Below are 26,469 nucleotides of genomic sequence, written 5' to 3'. Positions count from 1 at the left end.
ATAACTCCAGAGACCTGTGCCGGCCTGATCAGGTCTTATAAAAGACGATTATTAGCTGTAATTGCAAACAAGGGTTATTCCACAAAATATTAAACCTAGGGGTTGAATAATAATTGACCCACACTTTTATGTTGAAAATGTATTAAAATTTAACTGAGCAACATAACTTGTTGGTTTGTAAGATTTATGCATCTGTTAATACATCCTGCTTTTGTTTGAAGTTTGCAGGCTCTAACTTATTTGCATCTTATCAAACCTGCTAAATCTGCAGGGGGTTGAATACTACTTGTAGGCACTGTATATACCAGGATGGGGATATGATTAGGACACATGTCAGGATGGGGCTATATACCAGGATGGGGACATATACGAGGATGGGGACATATACCAGGATGGGGCTATATATCAGGCTGTGGCCTTGATGGGGACATTTACTGGGTTTGGGATATATACCAGAATGGAGACATGATAGGTCATATATTCCAGGATGGGGTCATGATGGGGACATATTTACTAGGAAGTGGCCCAGGATGGGGGACATTAGTACACAATGAAGGGGATGTGGGGGGCAACTCGTAACTCATATGTACTTATAGGATATTAAATGCTACAATGGTCCAGATTGGGGGGCAGCCCCCAGATCAAACTTTGCAGCGGGGCCCATCGGACTCTAGTTACGCCACTGCTTGGCTGAATTACTGTAAATCTCTCAATAGTTCCTTTTTTTAAGAAATGTATCAATAGGACTTAAAAAATGTGCATCTCTAAGTTTTTATGGGCACTGATACAAGACAGAGAATTTAATAGTCACAACATTTACCGTAGTTTTACATAAGGCTTTGTTATATTTGTGCAATAAGTTGTGGATTTTTTAAGGAACTATTCACACATGGCAGACATTTTGAATTTTTTTTTTTTAATTGAAAATCAATTTTAATTGTCCAATGGTTTTTTTTTTTAGCTGCAAGCTCATGGAATTTTGCAAGCCTCATGCACATGAGTAGGACAGTTGCAAAAATGTCTAAAGCCAATCTTCCATATGTAAATATATACTGTACGTTACACATAGGTTGTATATGTATAAATAAGTTAGCTTAAAATGTTTCTGACTTTTTTTTTTCATTTTTACTGTTCATCAAGTTTTATTCAATAGAAACTATTATTTTTTACAAGAATCGTCATTATTATAACTTTTCTTTTGTCCTGTTAAATTTATCTTAAACTGTTTTTGTGTTATTTGGGCAGTATTTTTCCACAGAAGATCAGTATAATCATAGTGTGAGCACACCCCAGACACATGACATGTAAACTTTTAGGTGCACATACTACAGGTTAAAGGAGTGGTCTAAAGGTCAAAGTAATTTTTATTCTAAATCCCTATCTATTTAGTGCCATAATCTAAACTATTTTGTATTATACTTGAATTATAACTTCCCTATCCTTTCTTAACTATACTATTCCCTAGTTACTATTTGTTTGAGAATCCCACTATATGCTGGGATACTCAAACAAAGCAATATCAGGGGGCAGAGACTGTGGTCACTATCACAGCCTTTGATCCCTTCCTGAAACAAAGCGTCATCAGGCATGTTCATTTCAGGAGTTAGGCTAGTCCCTGTGTAATGTGCACAATGACAGTGCACTCTTTATTGCCTGCTTTAATTAAAAGTAATGAGCCAGCACCAAAATGGTGTCAGAGTTCCCTGCATGCAGAGACCAGTGAGGTCACCTGTGGAGTGGCGCTGGTCTCTGTACGCCAGGTATTCTGACACCGTTCTGGTGCTGGCTCATTATTGCTGATCTGAGTCAACAATAGAGCGTGTGCTGTCATTGTGCACATCGGACAGTGGACATTGCAGAGTGCGCATGGAATATCCCAGCCCCTGAAAGGAACATCCCTGATGATGCTTCGTTTCAGGGAGGGGCAGATAGGGAAGGATAGGGAATTATTCATGTAAGTACATTACAAAATAGTTTAGATTATGATTCTAAATAGATAGGGACTTGGAATGAAAATTACTTTGCTTTCGGACCACCCCTTTAAAAACCGAAGCATTAGAAGATTTTTTTTTTATAAGGGAACTACATTATAAAAGGAAACTTCCCTGTTATTATCTCCAGGCAAACTTCAGGGCATATGTTAGGTCCCAATATTTCCATATAATCCTATATCGCAATGCTGAGTTTGAGAAGTCAGTGACAAAGGGAGCCTCTCTCCTTCACCAGTACTACAATCAGCATTAATTATAGTGTGGAAGGGGTAAAATGGCCAGGATAAGCGTTATCTCTGATCTTTGCCATAACTGCGAGTCTGACGGTTTATCACAGCTGCGCTCCAGAGCATTACTGTAGTACCGGCATGATTACTGTCAGTTACATGTAGGTTGCAAAGCAGGGTGCATGACATATATAGACATGAATTTAGCTTTGTTCACCTCTGGGGAGGTTTTGTTTTTTGCTTAAACCCTTTACCACTAGACGATTTTCCGTTTTTCATTTTTTCATCCCCTTTTTCCAAGAGCCATAACTTTTTTTACTTTTCCATCAATATAGCCATATGAGGGCTTGTTTTTGCAGGACGAGTTGTACTTTTGAATGACACCATTCATTCTGCCTCATATTTTACTGGAAAACGGGAAAATAATTCCAAGTGCGGTAAAGTTGCTAAAAAGTGAAATTGCACAATTTTTTGTTGGATTTTTTAGTTCCCAGGTTTACTACATGGTAAAAATGACCTGGAAATATTACTCCCCAGGTCAGTACCAATTCATAGATACCAAACATGTATGGATTTACTTTTATCTAAGTGGTAAAAAAAATTTGAGACAATTGAAAATAAAAAAATTACGCCACTTTGTCGCCAGTTTACAAGACCTGTAGTGTTCTCATTTTTCGGGATCTGGGGCTTAAGCCTGCTTTACACGTTGCAATTAGTTGTACAATCGCATTTGCGATGTGACACGCCCAGGTTGCATACGGGATCTTATGAGATTGCACGTTGGTCGTTCATTTGCTGTCACACGAGCGTTAGTAGTCTATGTTAAATTGATCAATTTTATGTGTGATCCTTTAGATCATGTGTTCTGTGACGTATGCATTGGGCACCTTTTTTTTTTTTTTTTTTATTTATTGACTTGACAAGCATGTGTAATGTGTTTTTACTATGTGTTTTTACTATGTCATCTGCCATTCAGCTCTGCTACATGGCCGCTGACAGCAGACACAGACAGCCATGTAGCAGAGCTGAATGGCCGATGACAGCAGACACAGAAAGAGCCGCACGATCAGAATGAACTCGGGTGAACTTCACCCGACTTCATTGTCATGCTGCGGCTCTGTCTGTGTCGCGTCCTGATTAGCGGTCACCTGTGAAGGGCTCACCGGTGACCGCTAAACTCCTGAGTAACTGAATTGAGAACCGACAAGTTCCGTAGTCGGTGGAGAGCAAACAGACAGTTACGTCTATTTCACAGCACTGGACTGAGCAAGATCCGACGCGCGTTTCGGGGGCGTTACCGGTCCCCTTCCTCAAGGATAGCTCAGTCATTCCTACACCGCTCGTTGTTGTGTTTGTGCTGCTGTGGGCACAGATTTTACACGAGGATTGAATTCTTACCTCCCATTCCTGGTATTTCTGCATACGGTGTTGCAGTGTTTTCTGTGGGATTCCGTAGTTATCTTTTAACTATAAATAGGTAATAAAGGAATGACTGAGCTATCCTTGAGGAAGGGGACCGGTAACGCCCCCGAAACGCGTGTCGGATCTTGCTCAGTCTAGTGCTGTGAAGTAGATGTAACTGTCTGTTTGCTCTCCACCGACTACGGAACTTGTCGGTTCACTGGCAGGTGAACGCCCAAGCAGGTGCACGGAGGAGCCTGTAACCCAGTGCAGTACAGCCCTGCTTTAGTAATCTTTAATCGGCATCCTGTACTCTGGATTTGAGGATTTTGTACACTGCGACTAAGCATCAACTTTTCCTCTCCAGACAGGAGAAAAAATCACTCCACGCAAGGACCACATCTCACGGAGCTCCCTTTGTTAGCATCGGTGTCAGGTAACATACACTGGGGACCTGTAACGGGCCCCCGGTGCACTGATCCTTTTACCGCTAGACTCCTTGTCAGGAGCGCGGTATATTCAACCCTAACCAGGGATCGTGAATGAGTGCAGCGTGGCTGTCAGTGACAATCTAACAAACAGTAAAATATTAACTTCGGTGCAGGCACCCGTAAGCAGGAGGATTGCCCTTTTACACGGGCTGGTACGGTCGTAGTACCTCCTTGGAAAAACTTTCTGCAGTTATTAACTGTTTATTTTTGAGAAAGTCACCTTTTTTAATCGGACTATTAACATTAGTAACCTTTATTAATAATCGTGGTTGCCACCGGCCGGGGACCCACACTCTTACAGTTATATTGTGCTCATCAATGTATATATATATTTTTTGTCCTTTGTCTCCTACTATTTGTAGAAAGGAATTTTGTTTATATTGTTAGGGATTAGGAGTATTGGTGGTAATAAAATATTAAAATAATCCTTACTCTTATTTTTCAGCGCTGGTTTGTGAGATTTTCCATTTATGGAAAAAATCTCAATTCTAATTTACTAAATTTATCCAGGCAATTTTTGGGGCGGTTTTTGCCTAAAAACCAGCTGCAGAATTATAAGCAAGTCTTTTGGGTCAAGCGCTTACTATTGTCTTAGGACAACTTTTTAACCCATTAATATTATTATTACACCTACTACATATTAGGATAGGGTCTTGGAGATGGGAATAACCCTTTAACTGAAGTCACATAGCATAGGAGCTGTCATTCAAGCAGGATCAGGGAATAGAAATGGAGTGACATAGGGTCCAGATTTATCATAGCTATTTGCATATTAATATAAATGCTGATTTCTTAGTAGTGGAAAAAGGTACCTGTCATGTAAAGTTATTGCTGGGCTTGTCTTTGAAAGAGTTACATGCACATATACATATTTTTCCGCTTTATAAGACGCACCTGATTATAAGACGCACCCCCAAATTTGGTGAAGGAAAAGAGATTTTCTTTTTTTTTTAATGTTAAATGGGGTCCATCTTATAATGCCAGTGTCCGTCTAACAAATCATATAGGGTATATGTCCCTCATAGCCCCCATCCTAAAATTAGCCCTCCTTAATCTGGATATGACCCCCTTATATTGAATATAGCCCCCTTGTGCTGGGACACGTCCCCCTGTGCTGCCCATGACCCCTATAGATGGCACACCTCCCCTGTGTTTGATATGGCCCCCATGTGTGCTGCCCATGGCCCCTATAGATGGCACACCTCCCCTGTGTTTGATATGGCCCCCATACTGCTGCCCATGGCCCCTATAGATGGCACACCTCCCCTCTGTTAGATATGGCCCCCATGTGTGCTGCCCATGGCCACTATAGATGGCACATCTCCCCTGTGTTAGATATGCCCCCCATGCTGCTGCCCATAATAAAATAACACTCTTTCCTTACCTTCTCAGCGTTGTAATCCCTGTGTCTCCCTCCTTGCAGTTGAGCTCCGAGTCCTCCCTCCTCCACTTCCTGGTTCTTGCTGCCGGTTATGTGATCAGCACAGCAGAGGGATATCATCTCCTTATGCCTTATCACAGACAGCAGCAGCAGGAGACCGGGAGATCAGCGCTGGAGGTAAGTAAAGCTTTTTTTATTTTACTATGGGCAGCAGCACGGGGGCCATATCTAACACAGGGGGGATCATGTGCGATCAAAGGGAGCACAGGCACATACAATATGCCCAGCTGCCCCAACCCCTCAGCGTAATGCGTTTTCAGCACCACGCTGATGGACAGTGGCTGTGCATATTATATGAGCGGGAGCAGGAGATCTAATGCTGCCGCCCGCAGCTATCACCTGCCCCCAGCGCCGCTCCAGAGCGGACTCTGAAGTATATATATATAGATATGTACACCCCTCCGTATATTCGGTTTATAAGACGCACCCCCTACTTTCCCCCAAAATTTGGGGAAACAAAAGTGCGTCTTATAAAGCGAAAAATACTAAATAGTTTGGGGGGAGAGGAAAAGGGTGAAATGCTGCTGTCAGATTCCCTTTATGTAAGAAAAAATGTCCCCAACGGTGGACAACCCTGTAATTTTACAGAATTAGTACATGAACATTCAGATTTGGGATTTTCAGCATAGTCTTCTAGTATTTCCAAGAGTTTCTTCTGTTTTGAAAGTACATTGTGATTCTCTTACCTGTAATCCGGTGCCACGCTTTAGCCGCTCTCGTAGGGACTGTAGCACAGGGGTCTCAGAAATAGGAATCCTCTGTTCCCTTGTTGGGGGTGTATCTTCTCTTTCTGTTGGGCTCTCTGATACATCATCTTCTGCAGATTTGCTTTTAGGCCTAAACTTTATGAATTTCTTTCTAGTAACCTTTACGTTTGATCTTCCAGCTCCATTCTCATTGTTCTCATTTAGAGAACGTTGGGTTTCTCTTAAGAAGAAGAACATTATTTTCCTGTCTCGTTCCTTGTACTAGTTGTCCTTGTCCTACACATCTACTGGAAGATCTGACAACACTTCACATTACCTGCCCGTAGTATTACATTTCAGAAGATGAAACCTCCACATCTATTATGTATATCATTGAGTAATTACCAAATACGCATCAACATCCAATTGTCACAACATTAGGCCAAACAATAATTTAATGGCTTGCTCCACGCAGTGGTACACACCAAATTCAACTATTAACATGACATTGAAAATATTAATCCTGATCCGTAACCAAGTTTGTATAGTAAAATCCCTTTGGCCAAGTTTCCCTTAATTATAGCGTAATCATTGTAGTTAAAGGATCAGGTGTCTCTTTAATTATGAACAAGTCACAAGCCTCAGCCTCTGACAAGGAACAGATAAGAAGCGTAGATGAGAAATCATTCCCGAGTTTCATCAAAGACTCAGCTGATATCTGATCCTCGAAATGTTTCTGTGGGACACAATACAGTCACTCATTCTAAAATAAAGAGCCAGAAATGCTAATTAAATATTAATCAACTAATTATTATTCGAAACATCCAATGTTCATGTAAACACAAAGAAGAGAAATTCACAATTGAGGTCGAGACTGTGGAATTGGTCTATCATGAACGTGAATCAGCCACAAGATTAGAACCAATGTGGGAAGTGCAAATAGCATTTATAACAATGGTCAAATTCTGGAACATATTAGCCAGTCAATGAACAGTCAGTAAAAAAGGTTGATGTGCTGAAAGAGACAAAATATGGCAAAGGTAAGAATCTATTTTGCAGAAATATTGACATTTGTTGTTTTTGGAGCGCAACATGTGAAATTTCTGCTGGCAGACGAACTGGATGTTTCTTTCAAGTGTGAAGCCCCACAGGTGTAGTGTCGGTGCATTACCTTCAGGGACTCCACTCGGCTGGATCTCGTCACAGGTAGGGAATCTTCTATTTGTCGTGACGCCACTCTCAGTATTGCGGTCAGTGGGGACCGCCACTGCAGGTTGAGGGACACCTGGGGCTGATGGTGAGTGCAGTTAGTTGGAATAGCCTCCTGAGAGTGAGGCAAGCCCCAGGGCCCTGTGTAGATGCGTAGAACTACAAGGCGCAGAATAACTCCACACAGGCAGAATGTCTTTCACAGGGTTTTTACTCACTTCAGGTGGCAGGGTGAGTAACCCGGGCGTAGCTGGGATGAACCAAGTGGGAACCAGGTGTCCTTCAGGCTGACTTGTGAGGGTGACTACTAACTCGCCTTCCTTAGCCCTTGGTGGTTTGGGGTAACCCCGACTTTGAGTCCCTATGGGGGTCACCCAGGGAAGATGCTGCAGCCTCTCTCCCCTTCGGTTGCCGTTTGCTTGTCGCCTGGACCAGGCCACTCCAGCTGCTTGCCTCCTGTGACCTATGGGCCCTAACTGTGGCTACGTGGCTGCGGCTTTTGTAGTGTTGTGGCGTGGGCTTTGAGAGCCCCACACCGGCAGGTTTAGCAAAAGAAAGCTGGATCTATCTCCGCTTCGGGATCTGCCGCCCGTTTGGGCCTGGTACTCTCTAGCAGTCTCCTTACTTCCCACTCCGTGCTCTCTCTTTAGCTGAAGATGGATTTCGGGTAGCCCTCCTAGTTGACCGTTCTCCCCCGTCAGTAGCCACTGCGCGGGCGCTGTCAGACTGCACAGCCCCAGGGATCTGCTCCTCACTCGAGCTCCCTGGACTCTACACTGCTCTGGCTCACTGCCCCTCCTCTCCTGTTCTTGCCTACGCCACCTAGCAACCAGATTCTCTTACCACACCCCTTGAGAGGAGATGGAGGCTTTTGGCCCCCTCCACTATTCCAGTGAAGGTGAAGGCTTTTCCCCCTCCTGGGATCCCCAGGGGTCCTCTCATGGGTACATGTGTGAGACCTGATCACTATGCGCCTGTGTTCCACACCCCGGTCAGCCTTCTGGATTACCTGTGTTGTACTGTCCCCAGCATGGGTGCAGTACTCAGTGGTGCCTGACCAGGTCAGGGGCGCCACATTCCCCCTTAGTTATCACCAGCACGTCCTCGGGCTGCAAGACAACATTTTAAAATGCATAAAACATTAAAACATGTAAAACATTTTTAAAAGCACCAGGTACCATACATCACCACCCTCCACCCACAAGTCCGTTAACCCACCCAAAACCCTTTCACGTTGGCCGCGACTTCAGCCACTTCTGGCAGGATGTAGAGGCGGCTTTCATGGGCTGGTGGTTTCAGGGTATACCTGGCCTGGTGGATCCGCGCCTTCAGCCTCTTCTGGCAGGATGCAGAGGCGGCCTCCACAGTTGGTGCTGACCAGGTACCCTCTTTGTGGTGGAGAGCCAGGCCCCATAAACAGGCATGCTCTCTGGTCGCAGGCGAGCCAAGCCCCTAAACAGGCTGACTCTGGTGGTGGTGGTGCCCTTTTGGTGTAACTATTTACACTGCGAGAGTTTGTGGCTATAGCCAGTTCATAGCCTTAAGGTTTATTTCTCACAATAGTTTATGTGGGCACATTCTTGAACTTTAAAACGTTGCAAAACAAACTTTCCAAACTGGTCAAAACTTGCTGTATGCTTGAACTTATGCAGACTCCTCTTCACCAGGGCTTGGGCCTGTAGGGCTGCGGCACCTGTTGCTTTCTTGACCTTTTTCCTCATCTGTAGTGGTCTCATCATTAGGTCTTTGGTCTTTTCTTTCTTTATTACTGTCTTTCCTTTCTTCTTTGGGACATGGCACTACATCTAGCGCGTACCAGCCTCTTTCGCCTTGATGCAGGGTAAACTGTACGGAGTCTCCCATTTTTAAGTTTCTGCCAGGGTGTCCTCTGGGCAGATTAGCTCTGACGTCTCTTCTGTTGACGAAGATACCTTCCTTTATGCCAGGTGCTACGATGAACCCGTATCCTGACTTGAGGCTGAAGTCCTCCACTACTCCTCTGCAAAGGGGTCCTCTGACCTGGGCTTTGGACCTTCTCAGGAACCGTTTTTCTTGTAGGTCTCTGGCCGTGACTTTTCTCTGCTCTGGGGATGGCGGTGCAGGGAAAGACTGGGTTCTACTGCGGCGCTGTGTCTTGCGGGCTGGATTCTGCGAAGTGCAGCTTACAAGCTCCCAGGTGGGGCGGTTGGGCAGGTCTTCTTCAGCAGGAGGTGTCAGGTCTTCCTCGTCCCAGCGGGAATATGGCAGCATCTCCGGCTCTGGGACTAGCACTGCTGCTGGCTCCGGGGGCAACTCCTCAACTTCTTGCCCTCCTCTCCCCCTTAGTTCTTCGCTGCACTCTGGTCGTGGCAGCGCTGGGGATGAGTGTTCCTCAGCTGGCCCAGGCGGTGGACTCTTTGGCGTGGTTGCCACAGGGGTTGCCTTAGGGGTGTGCGGAGGGAGCATGTACTGGTCCACCATCTCCTGTGGAAACTTGGCCTCCATGTCAGCCTTCAGCTGCCAGTACGCGGGGTCTTCACCTATCAGGGATTTCCTTGCAGGGACCTCCTTAGACTGGGGAGCGGTGTCTGCTCTGGCCTTGCAGGCCGGGGTAAATGGTGATGTAGTCTTTTCTTGGCGGGCCGCGCAGGGCATCGCTGCGGCGGCCTGGTCTTGGCGGGCCGCGCCTGGCATGGCGGCGGCCTGGTCTGTGCGGGCCGAGCCTGGCGTGGCGGCGGCCTGGATCTGCGTCGCTGTTGCGGCCAGTTCTTGGCGGGCCGGACTGGGCATTGCAGCCGCGGTCTGAATTGGCGTCGCATCCTCAATGGGGTCCGTGCAGGTGGAGCTGGGCGTCGCTGCAGTGATCGGGGCTTGACGGGCCGCACCTGGCGGGGCTGCGGCCTGGTTCAGCATCTCACTTGCGGCTCGGACGAGCGTCGCTGCTGCGGTGGGGTCTTGGCGGACTGGGCTCAGCAGGGTGGCAGCCTGGGTCAGCGTCACACCTGCGGCACGGATGAGTATCGCCGTGGCAGTCGGACCTTTGCGGGCCAGGCGGGGTGTCGCTGCGGCAGCCTGGATTTGGCGGGCCGCACCTAGCGTGGCTGCGGCCTCGCTCAGCGTCGCCGCGCCAGGCGCCTCTTCTGGGACCGCGGTCGTAGCAGCAGGGGTCGGAGCACTTGCGCTGGCCGGGGCAACTCTGGACTCACCCATCGGTGGCACCATCGGGATCTGAGTCGTCGCCGCTCGATCTGGCATGCGTCGCGCGGCTCCCTCTTCGTAGGTCCGAACCGCCGCAGCCATCTCCAGAAGCTCCGTGCGTCCCTCACTGAGCTGTCGCATAATCCTGGCCTCCAGCTGATCGCAGAAGATAGCAAGCTCCCGGCACCACCAGGCAGCAGAGCCTGGTTCTGGGTATCCACGTCCGGACTCCATTTCTTCTCTCTGCAGCAGCAGGCTTGTGGCTCTCTGTCCTTCCCGCCGTCTCTGGATGCTTCCGCTCTCTTCACAAGCGAGGTCCGAACTCTGCAGGGGATCTCTGGGTAGCCACACCTCTTCGTGGGCGGTAACTTCTCCCAGCGCGGGCTGCTGTTGTTTTTCAGCGCGCTTTTCATGGTGGCAATATGGCGGCGCTTCCAATTTTTCAAGCGGACCGCCCAGGCACATGGTCACCTGTCTGAACAGGTCTAGTCCTTATCCTGTTCGTGACGCCAGATGTGAAGCCCCACAGGTGTAGTGTCGGTGCATTACCTTCAGGGACTCCACTCGGCTGGATCTCGTCACAGGTAGGGAATCTTCTATTTGTCGTGACGCCACTCTCAGTATTGCGGTCAGTGGGGACCGCCACTGCAGGTTGAGGGACACCTGGGGCTGATGGTGAGTGCAGTTAGTTGGAATAGCCTCCTGAGAGTGAGGCAAGCCCCAGGGCCCTGTGTAGATGCGTAGAACTACAAGGCGCAGAATAACTCCACACAGGCAGAATGTCTTTCACAGGGTTTTTACTCACTTCAGGTGGCAGGGTGAGTAACCCGGGCGTAGCTGGGATGAACCAAGTGGGAACCAGGTGTCCTTCAGGCTGACTTGTGAGGGTGACTACTAACTCGCCTTCCTTAGCCCTTGGTGGTTTGGGGTAACCCCGACTTTGAGTCCCTATGGGGGTCACCCAGGGAAGATGCTGCAGCCTCTCTCCCCTTCGGTTGCCGTTTGCTTGTCGCCTGGACCAGGCCACTCCAGCTGCTTGCCTCCTGTGACCTATGGGCCCTAACTGTGGCTACGTGGCTGCGGCTTTTGTAGTGTTGTGGCGTGGGCTTTGAGAGCCCCACACCGGCAGGTTTAGCAAAAGAAAGCTGGATCTATCTCCGCTTCGGGATCTGCCGCCCGTTTGGGCCTGGTACTCTCTAGCAGTCTCCTTACTTCCCACTCCGTGCTCTCTCTTTAGCTGAAGATGGATTTCGGGTAGCCCTCCTAGTTGACCGTTCTCCCCCGTCAGTAGCCACTGCGCGGGCGCTGTCAGACTGCACAGCCCCAGGGATCTGCTCCTCACTCGAGCTCCCTGGACTCTACACTGCTCTGGCTCACTGCCCCTCCTCTCCTGTTCTTGCCTACGCCACCTAGCAACCAGATTCTCTTACCACACCCCTTGAGAGGAGATGGAGGCTTTTGGCCCCCTCCACTATTCCAGTGAAGGTGAAGGCTTTTCCCCCTCCTGGGATCCCCAGGGGTCCTCTCATGGGTACATGTGTGAGACCTGATCACTATGCGCCTGTGTTCCACACCCCGGTCAGCCTTCTGGATTACCTGTGTTGTACTGTCCCCAGCATGGGTGCAGTACTCAGTGGTGCCTGACCAGGTCAGGGGCGCCACACAAGTCTTCCCTGGTAATGTGCTATCTGACCTCTCCCTCACTCGCTCCCTCCCAAATCCTACAACTCACACCTTAGCAGCATCTTAGACATCTACATTAGCTGTTGATTTATGATTGGCAATATCTGGGAGGGAGGGGTGAAAGTACACATCCCCATAGTACTACTGACCATGGAATCTGGTCCAGAGTCCACAGTCCTTAATAATGGGAAAAAAATGTTTTTCCTAGGCCCACTTCTACATGTCTTCCAGGGTGTATTAGAGTCCACTAATCTTATAAGTAAAAAGAAATAAACACAAACACAGAGAAAAATCCTTTATTTGAAATAAAATACAGCACCCTCTTTCCCTTCTTTATTAACCCCCAAAATAAGTTCCGCTATAATACACACGATGTCCTACAAAGGTCCTAGCTCTGCTACATCCGAGCCTGGAGAGATCGAAAACATGTCCAATCTCCTCAGGCTCCAGGAAACACTGAAAAGGGGTACCCAGCTGGCAGCAATGATGTCACTCAGTTCAACAGAGGTCATACTTGGGTTCCCATTGTATGGCCTATGGTGACCTGAAGCATCCTGGCTTAAAGTGCATGGCATGCACCGCACCCTGCTAGCTTTTTAACACTGACTGTGCCGTCCAGGGTTCAGGGAATGCAAGGCAGCCTTGCACCCCCTGCTACCCGTGCCCCGCTCCCCTCCAGCCCTTTAACACTGACAGTGCCAGCCCCCAGCAAATACCAAGTGACGTCACCGCTGATCACTGTGGCTCATTCATTCCCTGGAGCTCACAGCGGGCAGTTATGTTCCATGATTGTGCACTGTGAGGTTCAGATGTAGCAGAGCAGAGTCATCGTGGGGCCTTGTGTAGACTACCTCAAACCTGCAGTGGGGTTTATGGGGCTTAAAAAAGTGGTGAAAGAGGGGTGTTTTTTGTCTTTTATTCCAAACTAGCTGTAGTACATGGGCATTGCCTGGGATAGTAACTGTCTCTCTGTCTCTCTCCCAGTCTCTGTCTGTCTATCTCTTTCCCTATCTGTCTCTGTGTGTCTGTCTGTGTCTATCTCTCTATCTGTCTCTGCATCAGTCTGTCACTATCTCTGTGTCTCTGTGTCTGTCTCTATCTCTGTGTCTGTCTCTCTCTATCTCTGTGTCTGTCTCTTTACCCGTCTGACTCTTTCCACGTCTGTCTCTTCCCCCATCTGTCTCTCTCCCCATCTGTCTCTCTCCCCATCTGTCTCTCTCCCTGTCTGTCTCTTTCCCCACTCTGTCTCTTTACCTGGTCTGTCTCTTTACCCGGTCTGTCTCTTTCCCCGTCTGTCTCTTTCCAGGTCTGTCTCTTTCCAGGTCTGTCTCTTTCCAGGTCTGTCTCTTTCCCCATCTGTCTCTTTCCAGGTCTGTCTCTTTCCCCGTCTGTCTCTTTCCCCGTCTGTCTCTTTCCCCGTCTGTCTCTTTCCCCGTCTGTCTCTTTCCCCATCTGTCTTTGTCTCTCTCGCTGTCTCTTTCCTTGTCTGTCTCTCTCTTTCCCTGTCTGCCTCTGTCTGTCTCTTTCCCTGTGTGTCTTTCTGTGTGTCCCTTTCTGTCTGTCTGTCTGGATTTTTTTCCCTATCTGTCTCTGTCTGTTTGTCCCTGTCTTTTTCCCTGTATGCCTCTTTCTCTGTCTGTGCCTGTCTGTCTCTGTCTGTCTGTCTCTCAGTCTGTGTCTATCTGTTTCTGTCTCTCCACTGACATCATATTACCTCACACATAAGCTTGTTATACTGTGAATGTCCTTTGTTCCTATAGCAACCAATCACAACTCCTATTAATAGCCTGTAGCTCACAGCTCCATTTACTTTAATGGAGGCAGGTTTCTTGGAGAGTAACTGTAAAGCGCGGGGTTTATTTTTCTTTCAAAACATAGTCTATGACGTTCCTTGAGTCACATGAGGTGTCTGTGCAAAATTTCGTGATTGTAAGTGCGACGGTGCGGATTCCTTTAGCGGACATAGACACACATACAGTACATACATACATACATACATTCAGCTTTATATATTAGATAAAGCATTTTTTTGGTGTTTGTGTTTATTTACTTTCACTTACAGATTAGTGAGGGGGGTGTCTCATAGGTGCCTGCCATTACTAATCTAGAGCCTAGTGGCAGCTGTAGACTATTGTTAATCTCTTTTATTACCCTGATTGCCACTGGGGAGTAATCATGGGACTCCTCAGCCTGAGAATACCAGCCCCCAGGGTTGAGCTTTATTATGGCTTTGTATCAAAAGTGGGAGGGACCGCATGCCATTTGTTAAAATTATTTATTTAAATAATTAAAAAAAGAAAATGCCACATGTGGTTCCTCTTATTTTGACACAGTCAAGATGAATGGCTGTCTCAACTGAACTTGGAGCCATGGAAGGTCGTGTGTGATAACGGTGCAAACCTGGTGGTGGCCTTACGCTTGGGCCACATCCCACATGTGCCTTGCATGGCTCACATCCTCAACATGGTTGTACATCAATTTCTAGCCCACTATCCTAGCCTAGATGTGCTGCTGCAGAAGGCATGGTCGCTATGTGCTCACTTCCACTGTTCACACCCCGTGGCTAATCGATTTGCAACGCTGCAAAGGTCTTTCGGCCTACCAGTTAAGAGGTTGATGTGTAATTGTGACGCCCTGGGCTAGCCAGGTTGTCATGGGTAGTCCCATGCACACATGCCCCCCCCTTAGTAAGGTGACAGCAGACAAACTACAAAACCCTTGTCACCTCCCTCCGGGTTTGATGTTCACACCAGGGGGGAAGAGCCAGGCGGTTTGCTCCGCCCACCGAGGAGTTCACAGGCCCTGAGGCGGGAAAAACAGTAGTCTAGTCTAGTCTAGTCTTGACAGTGAAGTGGAGTGGAGTGAAGTTCAAGGGCAGACCTGTGCCTAGGAAACCGGAGGACCAGGAGGGGTACTCAGACCCAGTACGAGGCCCAGAAACAACCGGGCTGAGTCAAACCAACTGATTGAGGACTGGACTTAAGGACCTATCCCACCTAAGACCCGACTGAAAACAACAGCCCAACTATTAGGGTAACGCCACCGCCCAGGCATAGAGACCCGAGGGGCCAGCATCTGCGGGCAAAGAGGGCTCACCCGGCACATACCAAGCCGGGGAGCGGACTACCGTTGCTCAGGCATAGGATTCGACATTTTCTACCTAAGTGAGGTGCAGGAGAAAGGCGGAAACCACCAACTTGATAAGGGGAAAACTGCAGCCGGCTGCGGGCACCGTTCACCATCTTGTTTGGTTTACCAAAGACTCCAGCGTGTTTGTCATAGTGAGTACAACAGTGCCTTCGGGCCGCGCACCGCACCGACACCCCAGCATGCATCCATTCCCCCGCCTCAGCACCTCCCTTGGGCCCCCGGGACCATCATCCCCCTGTTAAGGTGAACTCATAACCAGAGATCACTAGTTGCCTACTGCCTGGCCAAATTGATATGGGCCAAGTGCATGCATAAAAGAATCCACACCAGACACAGTCGGATGTGTAATCTCTTCTTGGTCACAGTAGAAAATGGCACCAAAACAGACAGAGAAGAGCATGCGTCCTCTTGATATAGGCTAGGGGCGTACACAAGTTCAGATATGCACATTTAGTGGGACAGTTCATGGGCTAGCGAATGGGGAGATCCGTGTTGCTGTTGATGGGCGGGTCTGACTCCAGTGGATGAAACCATGACGATGGGAGGGACGTCATCTGGTGCATCCATGCTGATGGTTTGGTCTGTGATTTCCAGCTTGACCAGAGGTCTTCCCTTATATGGAGGTCTTCTTTCATCTGGACATTCCTTGCATTCCAAGCAAGGTGTGGATAACAGGAAATAGCGGCCATCTTTATATCTGTGTCATGTATATGATCTGAAACCTGAATTATGTAAGGCAAATCGACATTTCCCACAATCCCTTGTCAAGAGGTTAATTAAGTATTTAATCTTATGGCTCTCCTCAACAGTCCCACCCTAAATACTTTATTAACCTTCTGACCCTACCGTGGTCCTCTAACACATCAGCTCTAATGCTTTAACTGCAACCTTTTTTCGTTTTGCTATCCGCTATACAAGCAATACTAAGCCTTTGCCCCCACTGATACAGACTGCTGATCAGAGAGTTGATCACATCCCGCACACACAGTTCACAGAGGCACAGGTAACTAGAACAGACTATTTAATGCTGACGAGCTCACTCAGATTTCGAGATTAATCGATTAGAAAGAGTAAGGCAATTGTAAGAATAAGCTTCTTACCGTTATGCTGCAGCTTTTAGCGTTACTGTTTCTGAAAGACTGATTCTCAGTCAACATCTGAGTGCTGTCCGCGTCTTCGAGACTTTTCTACCCGAATACACCTGGATGTATCACAACACTAATGGATCTCTTCTTGTCTCGGGTCTATAATCTACCACCAGGAGGCCCTTAACAAGATCTCCCTTATGCATGGATCCGATTACCTTCAGTAACACAGAGCAGCACTTTTACGGCTTCAAATACCATCAAATAAAACAATACCAGTTACCTATAAGTGTATGTTATCCTTAAGTCACTTAAACCCTTAAAATAATTGATTGGTTCAGGTAAGATAATGGTTTTTTTTTCCACCATGAGCCCTTATTTGTGTAATGTTCCTGTACCCATTGTTCCCTTATCATGGTTATTTCCCATGTTTTATCCCCAATCTAGAAATTCTCCATAAAGTTCTATGTGAGATAATCCAGCACTAGGTGTGTTGTGACCCTCATTCTGCTGGTACGATGGACTCTTTACAGCGGCTGCTGTCTCCAGATGGGTTTTCCCTCAAGCTTCATGGAAGTTGCTGTGGTTGGGATAAGCTGGATCGGTCCACCTGATTCTGACTCAGGGATCATTCTGACTTGTCTTTTTAGGATCACCCAGTCTCCTGGCTGGAGACCACGTGCTCCTAACACTGATTTAGGATCTGGAATTGGAGGATACACATGTTTAACACACTATATAGGCAGTTGTATACGGCTCATACATCACTGGTCAGGATATCACACTGTATCTGCAGTATCTGTGAGAAATATAATCACGTTCTAGGTACTAAACCAAAAATATCTTATATAAAGATCGAATTATTAAGGAAAACGAACATTTGTTACATGATTTGCAGCGTTCGCCATTATCTTGTGGATCGTTACATGTTTATGTTATAATCATTAAAATTCCAAACAACATACATGTGAGTAACTATAGACACAACTAAATATTCCAATAAAGGAGGGGGCAGGGATTGGGACAATAGCCCTAAACTCTCCCTACCTCGCAGCGGAGGTCGGCACCCTATAAGGCGAATTGGCGCCCCCGCTCCCCGACGGCTTGCCCTCCCTATCCCTACACTGCTAAGCTAATACGTGCTGCTAATGTCAGTGAGGGAATATAGAAACCGTGAGATACAGGGATAAAGAGGCGTCTATATGCAATTATATATATCCAATTCATTCCCAAAGATTACATATTCACACTCTGTATTTACATAGCTGTTTGTAGCTTAAAGCAATATGATACAGCAAATTCAAGGACCAAACCCTAAAATAAATTAAATATCTCACATGTATAACATGTACCCACTGTATCTCAACACCCCTACCCACTGAGGGGTCAACACCAAGCTGCGCAACACTGTCCCCGGGAGCCTAGTCAATGGCAGCGGTGGTGTCCATCCATTCACAACAACCGTGGGTGGCGTCATGAACTCAAATCCCCTACAAACAACCGCGGCTCCGGCCGTGGACCTCCCCACCGAAGTCCCTACGCGTAGTGCCAACCCCCTTTCAGAGCGACGTGACCCACGTCCCCTGGACGTGGGGCCTCTCAGAGACAAACAGGTGTGAAGCCCTGTACCCGTCCCGTAAAACAATACCTGGGCCCGTTCCTGGACTGGGGAAAAGGGGTGCTGCCCGTTTCTTAGGGGCAGCATCAAGGCTAAATTTGATTGGGTGGGCAAACAGAAGGACCTGTTCCCGTATTAATAAAATTGTTATATTTTTGCAACGTTTAAGAATATGCCTCCCGTACGGGAAGATTCAAAAATATGCTTGACTTGTACAAAAGTTTATTATACTTGTAACCTGTTTTAAATCTTTTCCAGTTAAAGCAACAAAAATAAACCGATGGTGGACGGGCAGCCCGCGGACGGTCTGCATTAAACCAAGGGGGAATGTGATGCCCTGGACTAGCCAGATTGTCACGGGTAGTCCCATGCACACACGCCCCCCCTTAGCAAGGTGACAGCAGCCAAACTACAAAACCCTTGTCACCTCCCTCCGGGTATGATGTTCACACGAGGGGGGCAGAGCCAGGCGGTTGGCTCCGCCCACCGAGGAGTTCACAGGCCCTGAGGCGGGAAAAACAGTAGTCTAGTCTAGTCTAGTCTTGACAGTGAAGTGGAGTGGAGTGAAGTTCAAGGGCAGACCTGTGCCTAGGTCTGCCATAGTCTACACCAGGTGTCTGGGTTGGAGCCCAGTCACCTCTGGCAAGGAGGCAGACGGTGGTGGCCGCCTGAGGGAGCTGGGATTACAGCCGGTGGAACCGTAGGGACCAGGGACAGGCGGTGGCCCGCCGGTACCGAACCGGGGAACGGATTGGAAACCGGAGCACCAGGAGGGGTACTCAGACTCAGTATGAGGCCCAGAAACAACTGGGCTGAGCCAAATCAACTGATTGAGGACTGGACTTAAGGACCTATCCCACCTAAGACCCGATTGAAGACAACAGCCCAACAATTAGGGTAACGCCACCGCCCAGGCATAGAGACCCGAGGGGCCAGCGTCTGCGGGCAAAGAGGGCTCGCCTGGCACATACCAAGCCGGGGAGCGGACTAAAGTTGCTCAGGCATAGGAGTCGACATTTTCTACCTAAAGGTCCAGTCACACTAAACAACTTACCAGCGATCCCATCAACGATAGGGATCGCTGGTAAGTTGCTAGGAGGTTGCTGGTGAGATGTCACACTGCGACGCTCCAGCGATCCCACCAGCAACCTGACCTGGCAGGGATCGCTGGAGCGTCGCTACACGAGTTGCTGGTGAGCTCACCAGCAACCAGTGACCAGTCCCCAGCGCCGCGTGGAAGATGCTGCGCTTGGTAGCTAAGGTAAATATCGGGTAACCAACCTGATATTTACCTTGGTTACCAGCGCACGCAGCTACACGTGCAGAGAGCAGGGAGCAGCGCACACTGAGCGCTGGCTCCCTGCTCTCCTAGTTACAGCACACATCGGGTTAATTACCCGATGTGTGCTGCAGCTAAATGTGCACAGAGCAGGGAGCAGCGCACACTGCTTAGCGCTGGCTCCCTGCTCTCCTAGCTACAGCACACATCGGGTTAATTAACCCGATGTGTCCTGCAGCTACATGTGCACAGAGCAGGAGCCGGCACTGACAGTGAGAGCGGCGGAGGCTGGTAACAAAGGTAAATATCGGGTAAACAAGGACAGGGCTTCTTGGTTACCCGATGTTTTCTGTGGTTACCAGCCTCCGCAGAAGCCGGCTCCTGCTGCCTGCACTGCACATTTAGTTGTTGCTGTCTCGCTGTCACACACAGCGATGTGTGCTTCACAGCAGGACAGCAACAACTAAAAAATGGCCCAGGACATTCAGCAACAACCAACGACCTCACAGCAAGGGCCAGGTTGTTGCTGGATGTCACACACAGCGACATCACTAGCAACATCGCTGCTACGTCACAAAAGTTGTTCGTTAGCAGTGATGTTGCTAGCGATGTTGCTTAGTGTGACGGGGCCTTTAGTGAGGTGCAGGAGAAAGGCGGAAACCACCAACCTGATAAGGGGAAAACTGCAGCCGGTTGCGGGCACCGTTCACCATCTTGTTTGGTTTACCAGAGACTCCAGCGTGTTTGTCATAGTGAGTACAACAGTTCCTTAGGGCCACGCACCGCACCGACACCCCAGCACGCATCCATTCCCCCGCCTCAGCACCTCCCTCGGGCCCCCGGGACCATCATCCCCCTACCCACTGAGGGGTCAACACCAAGCTGCACAACGCCGTCCCCAGGAGCCTAGTCAACGGCAGCGGTGGTGTCCATCCATTCACTACAACCCGTGGGTGGCGTCACAAACTCAAATCCCCTACAAACAACCGTGGCTCCGGCCGTGGACCTCCCCACCGAAGTCCCTACGCGTAGCGCCAACCCCCTTTCAGAGCAACGTGACCCCCGGGTCCGTGAGGAGCTCGAGCCACCCACCGATGAGCACGGATCTAAGCGGCTCGGCAGCCGGCCGAGCCCCGGGGCGGTACACAATGTGCTGACATAGTGGAATTCCACTCTGCACACATTGCAGTGACTGTGGCAGCAGCAGGGAGCCCTGATGCACTATGCCATAGCGCATAACCTGGGACATCGCAGTCCAGATGTGGGGCAATTACGATTGTGGAGTGGGTACAGATAAAGGACCTCTTCACCCTCCTGCACAGTTTTGAAATGGCTACAAAGATGGTTAGCACTGATGATGCCTCCATCAGCATCACTATTCTGGTCGTCTACATGTTGGAGCAACCTTTAAATAGTCTGCAGGAGGAGGTGGTGGTCCCAGAGTAAGAGGAAGCAGAGGAGAATGAGGAAGGGATACCATTTCCTGTAAGGTCTGCACAGTCGTCGCACAGGCTGGTGTCACGGGAGGGTGGAGTCCATCGATTGATGTGTGCTCATGGTAACAGATAAACTGGTAGTGAAGATGCAGGAGCCAAGGAACATATGGAGGAGGAAGCGATGAGTGCAGAAAATGCAGGAGATAAAGAAGATATTGATCTGTTGTCTGTGATTGGTGGACGGGGATGGAGGATGCAAGCTTGAGCATTACCCCACCACCAACACAACATGGACATGGACCTCATGAAAGCATTCGACACATAAGCACCTTCTTGCTGCACTATCTGCAAAATAATGTCCATATTGTTAGGATCAGAAATACTGCCGACTCCTGGGTTGCCACTCTTAGGCAGGCTTTACACGCTGCGACATCGCTAGCAATTGCTAGCAATGTCGAGCGCGTTAGCACCCGCCCCCGTCGCACATGGGATATGTGGTGATTGCTGCCGTAGCGAACATTATCGCTAAGGCAGCTTCACACGCACATACCTGGTCGGCGACGTCGCTGTGACCGCTGAACAATCCCTCCTTCAAGGGGGAGATCCGTTCGGTGTCACAGCGACGTCACCGCGACGTCACCAAGTGGCCGGCCAATAGAAGCGGAGGGGCGGAGATGAGCGGGATATAACATCCCGCCCACCTCCTTCCTTCCGCATTGTCGGTGGAGGCAGGTAAGGAGATGTCGTTCCTGCGGTGTCACACACAGCGATGTTTGGTGCTGCTGGAACGACAAACAACATCGTACCGGCAGCAGCAGCGATATTATGAAAAGGAGTAACATGTCACAGATTAACGATTTTTGACGTTTTTGCGATCGGTGAACGTCGCTCCTAGGGTTTACATGCTGCGATGTCGGTAACGGAGCCGGATGTGCGTCACTAACGAGTGACCCCGATGATATATCGCTACCGATGTTGCAATGTGTAAAGCCCGCCTTAGACCCACAGTACAAGAGTAAATTTAGCAAGATGCTTTCCCCCCCTGGAAAGGGACACGTGGATGCTGAATTATTGAAACAAGCTTGTAGACCATCTCATCAGTAGTTTTCCACAAGATGTTAGTGAGGCACACAGCATGCATGGCAGTTAAAGAATTCCAACCACGGGAATGTTGTGTCATCAATACAGAAGCATTAGCAGCAGGAGCAGTTCAAGTGGAGAAGCAATTTCTGCGAGGTTTGGCACACATTTTTTAGATCTTCTCATGCACCAGCAGAACAGAGTAAAAGTCTGACACATAGTGAACAACTGGAGAGGATGGTGCAGGAGTATTTAGAGCTCAATATCGATGCCATAAGGGGAAATTCAACCCTTTTGCATTTTGGTCTTCAAAAATGGAAGAGTGGCCTGAGCTTGTCAGTCACGCCTTGGAAGTTTTGGCCTGCCCGGCAGATAGTGTTGTCTCAGAGCGTGTCTTCAGTGCTGCTGGGGGTGTATTGATGGATAAGCACATCCGACTGTCCCCTGAAAGTGTAGACTGCCTAACTTTCATAAAGATGAACAAGTCGTGGATGTTGAATGACTGCAGACTGTGCAGACTAGGCAATGGTGTAGTGCCAGGCATAGCCAGCTTTAGGTATGTGTGAGTTATGCGGCCGCACGGGGCGCCGGTAGGCAGACAGCAGAGGGGGCGCCGCAGGGAGCAGCTGTTTACTTTCACTTTGCTGCTCCTCCCCCCTCCTCTGTGCCCTGCGTCTGGTCTCCTCCCGCTCTGCACACACAGCCTCCAGCAGGGGGCGCCTTTCCGCTCTGCACTGTTTGCTCCCTGCATTGCCTCCAGCACGGAGCGCCCCTCCACCTCCTCTGTGCCCTGTGTCTGGTCTCCTCCCGCTCTGCACAGCATCAGGCAGGGGGCGCCCTCACCTGCTCTCAACTCTGTGTCGTCTCCTGTCTTTATCATAGAGAGGGGGAGGGGCAGCAGCAGCAATGCCGGAGATGCAGTTACAAAAGCCACACTGAACTCCTGCAGCCAGTAAGTGACCGTGAGTATAACATGCTGTGTATCATCTGTAATGTATTGTGTGCTGTGTGTGTTATGTATAACATGTGTGTGTCCTGTATACTGTGCAATGTCTGTCTGTGTATCTGTCTGTCCGTCTATTATCTGTCTGCCTATCTTGCTATTATATATCTGTCTATATATCTCCTATATCTATCTATCTATCTATCTGTCTGCCTATCTCTCCATTATATATCTGTCAATATCTATGTATCTCTATTATCTATCTATCTATCTATCTATCTATATCTATCTATATCTATCTATCTGTGGCGCCCTGGACAAGCCAGGACGTCACAGTTACTACACCAACACACCCCACACCCCGGTTAGGCACACCAAAGTCAAACAAAAATCCTTGTTGCCTCCCTCCAGGGGCTGATATTCACACCAGGGGGTGTGCCAGGCGGTTGGTCCCGCCCACCGAGGAGTTCACAGTCCTGGAGGCGGGAAAAGCAGAGCAGATTAGTTTGGAAGTGGAGAAGTGAGGTGGTAAAAGAGCAGTCTGAAGTTGGTCCGGGTGTGTGGCCCGGACGGAACAGCAAGGTTGGCAGACGGTGGTGACCGTCTGCAGGAGAGGCCTATTGGAGCTAGCCGTAAGGACCGTGGACGGGCGGTGGCCCGGCGGTACCGGACCGGTACGCAAAGAGAAGCCAGCACCAACCGGCAGGGCTTACGGACCCCGACAAGGCTAGGAGTCGCCGCTGAAATTGTCAAATCCGTTAGCGAAGGGAACCTCCGGGGTTTCCCAGCAGCCAAGTCCCGATAGAAGGCAACAGTCCAACTGTTAGAGGGAAACACAGTCACCGCCAAGGCTACAGTTCCCAGGGCCAGAGCCTGTGGGCAAAAGGGGCTCCTTCAGCATATATCCAAGCTGGTGAGCAGGTTACCGATGGGAACCCATTGGAGCCGTCTACACTACACAGGTGCAGGGAAAGGCAGTCGCCATCAACCTGCCGGGAGGAGAAACACCGCAGCCGTCTGTGGGACCCGTCCATCCAGCCATTTGTTTTACTGGAGACTTTGTGTTTATGATTGGCTGAGTGAGTACCACCGTGCCGTGCGGCATAGCGCTGCCCCTGCGACCCTGCACCTCACCATGCCCCGTAACCCGCCTGCCATCCATCCCTACCCCATCACCGGGCCCCGGGACAACCAACCCCCTACCCACGGAGGGGAGAACCAACATCCAAGCTGCTCCCTGTCATCGCTCCCAGGATCCCCGTCCAGAGCAGCGGTGGTGTCACCAATCTCACCACAACCGTGGGTGGCGTCACGGACAATAAATCCCCAAAACCAAACCCCTTTTCACTCACGGGCGAGGAATGCCGCTCGAGTCCCCGGGATCCGGCCCACCGCTCGCGCCACCACTGAGCAGCAGCAGCCGGACCCGAGCAGTGGGAGAGCGCAGCGTCCCCTCCTCCGCCCGCGACATATCTATCTATCCCTTTATCTAGCTATCATCTATCTATCTTTCTATCTATCTTTCTATCTATCTATCTATCTATCTATCTATCTATCCCTCTATCTATCTATCTATCTGTCTGATATCTATTTTCCTATCATCTATCCAGCGTGGGTCTGGTACACAGACACCAGTAAATGCCCCAGAAAGCTCTCTAAAGCTGGGTTCACACATAGCGACAGCGACAACGACGTCGCTGTTACGTCACCATTTTCTGTGACGCAACAGCGACCTTGTAAGTCGCTGTTATGATCGCTGCTTAGCTGTCAAACACAGCAGACGCAGCAGCGATCATAACGACACACGTCGCTGTGCTACATGTGCAGAGAGCAGGGAGCCGCGCACACTGCTTAGCGCTGGCTCCCTGCACTCCTAGCTACAGTACACAATGTGTACATGTAGAGAGCGGGAGCCGGCACTGGCAGCTAGAGTGGCGGATGCTGGTAACGAAGGTAAGTATCGGGCAACCAGGGAAAGGTCTTCCCTTGGTTACCCGATGTTTACCCTGGTTACAGCTTACCGCAGCTGCCAGATGCCGGCTCCTGCTCCCTGCTCGCTTCATTTCGTTGCTCTCTCGTTGTCACTCACAGCGATGTGTGCGTCACAGCGGGAGTGTGACGTCCAAAAAATGAAGCTGGACATTCAGCAACGAGCGGCGACCTCACAGCAGGGGCCAGGTCATTGCTGGATGTCACACACTGCGACAGCGACGGGACGTCACTGCTACATCACAGAAAATGGTGACTTAGCAGCGACGTCGTTGTCGTCGCTGTGTGTGACACCACCCTAAGGCTGCTTTCACACATCCGTTTGCAATGCGGCTCAATCTGGCTCAAAAACGTATGCAACAGATGCAGCAAAAAAAACAGATCCGTTGCATACGTTTTTCCATGCAGCCCATCCGTTTTTTGACGGATGCGGCTTGATACTGAGCATGCGCAGTGTAAAAAACCACATCCGGCGGCCAGATGCGTTTTTTGCCGTCCATAGGCATTGTAAATCGTGCCGGACCCGGCGCGATGCGGTTTTTGCGCCGCACAAACATGCCAGGCAACGTTCCATCCGGCCGCCGCATGGGCTAAATATGCCGCATCCGGCAAAAAATGGACACAACGCAAGGCCATGCGGCACAATACAGCGCTAATGCAAGTCTATGCGTAAAAAACGCAACCTGTGGCAAAAAAAGTTGCGTTTTTTCTGCAAAGCGCCGTATTGTGCCGCTCAGCAAAAACCGGATGCGTGAAAGCAGCCTAACTGAACATAAAAGGGACCTGCCGGCAGGGGCACCACTGGCATCAAAGATCCAGAGCTCCGACCCAGAACATCTTGGCCGGAGCCCCGAATCTTCTGCAACCACCGCACTGAACTATGTCGGCGTCACCGCGATACAGTTCAATCCTGTGACAGAGCACAGAGCTCCCTGCTCTATCACTGCCCGTCTCCTAAGCCACAGACCGCTGCAGGCCTGTGTCTTAGGAGACTGTATATCCACAAGGGCAGAGCAGTGACATTATTGCATCACGCTGCCTCCGCAGGCCACCATAGAAGAGAAGATGGAGGCTGCGGTGCTGGGAATCAGGATTAGGTGAGTATAATTTTTTTTTTGTCTATATGGGATCTGTGAGGGCTCCTGTTGTATATAAGAGGCTGTGTGGAGGCCACTGCTGTGTGCAGGAGGCTGTGTGGGGGCTCCTGCTGTGTATAGGAGGCTGTGTGGGGGCTCCTGCTGTGCATAGGAGGCTGTGTGGGGGCTCCTGCTGTGCATAGGAGGCTGTGTGGGGGCTCCTGCTGTGCATAGGAGGCTGTGTGGGGGCACCTGCTGTGTGCAGGAGGCTGTGTGGGGGCACCTGCTGTGTGCAGGAGGCTGTGTGGGGGCACCTGCTGTGCGCAGGAGGCTGTGTGGGGGCACCTGCTGTGCACAGGAGGCTGTGTGGGGGCACCTGCTGTGCGCAGGAGGCTGTGTGGGGGCACCTGCTGTGCGCAGGAGGCTGTGTGGGGGCACCTGCTGTGCGCAGGAGGCTGTGTGGGGGCACCTGCTGTGCGCAGGAGGCTGTGTGGGGGCACCTGCTGT

General features: G+C 49.7%; 1 protein-coding gene across 1 annotated transcript in view; it reads right to left on the bottom strand.

Annotated features, from left to right (window-relative positions):
- Positions 1–6,529, bottom strand: part of CABP2 (calcium binding protein 2) — a 108,952-nt gene extending 102,423 nt beyond the window's left edge. Inside the window, exon 1 of the mRNA XM_075347393.1 lies at positions 6,238–6,529. Within this exon, the coding sequence (XP_075203508.1) occupies positions 6,238–6,495 (258 nt within the window). The 5' untranslated portion in view covers positions 6,496–6,529. The remainder of the gene's footprint in view (positions 1–6,237) is intronic.
- Positions 6,530–26,469: the final 19,940 nt, after the last annotated feature.

This window comes from Anomaloglossus baeobatrachus, chromosome 5, assembly GCF_048569485.1.
Source record: "Anomaloglossus baeobatrachus isolate aAnoBae1 chromosome 5, aAnoBae1.hap1, whole genome shotgun sequence".
In the NCBI taxonomy this organism is placed as follows: Eukaryota; Metazoa; Chordata; class Amphibia; order Anura; family Aromobatidae; genus Anomaloglossus; species Anomaloglossus baeobatrachus.
The sequence above is the reverse complement of the archived record's forward strand: the minus strand, read 5'-3'. Positions and strand labels throughout refer to the sequence as shown.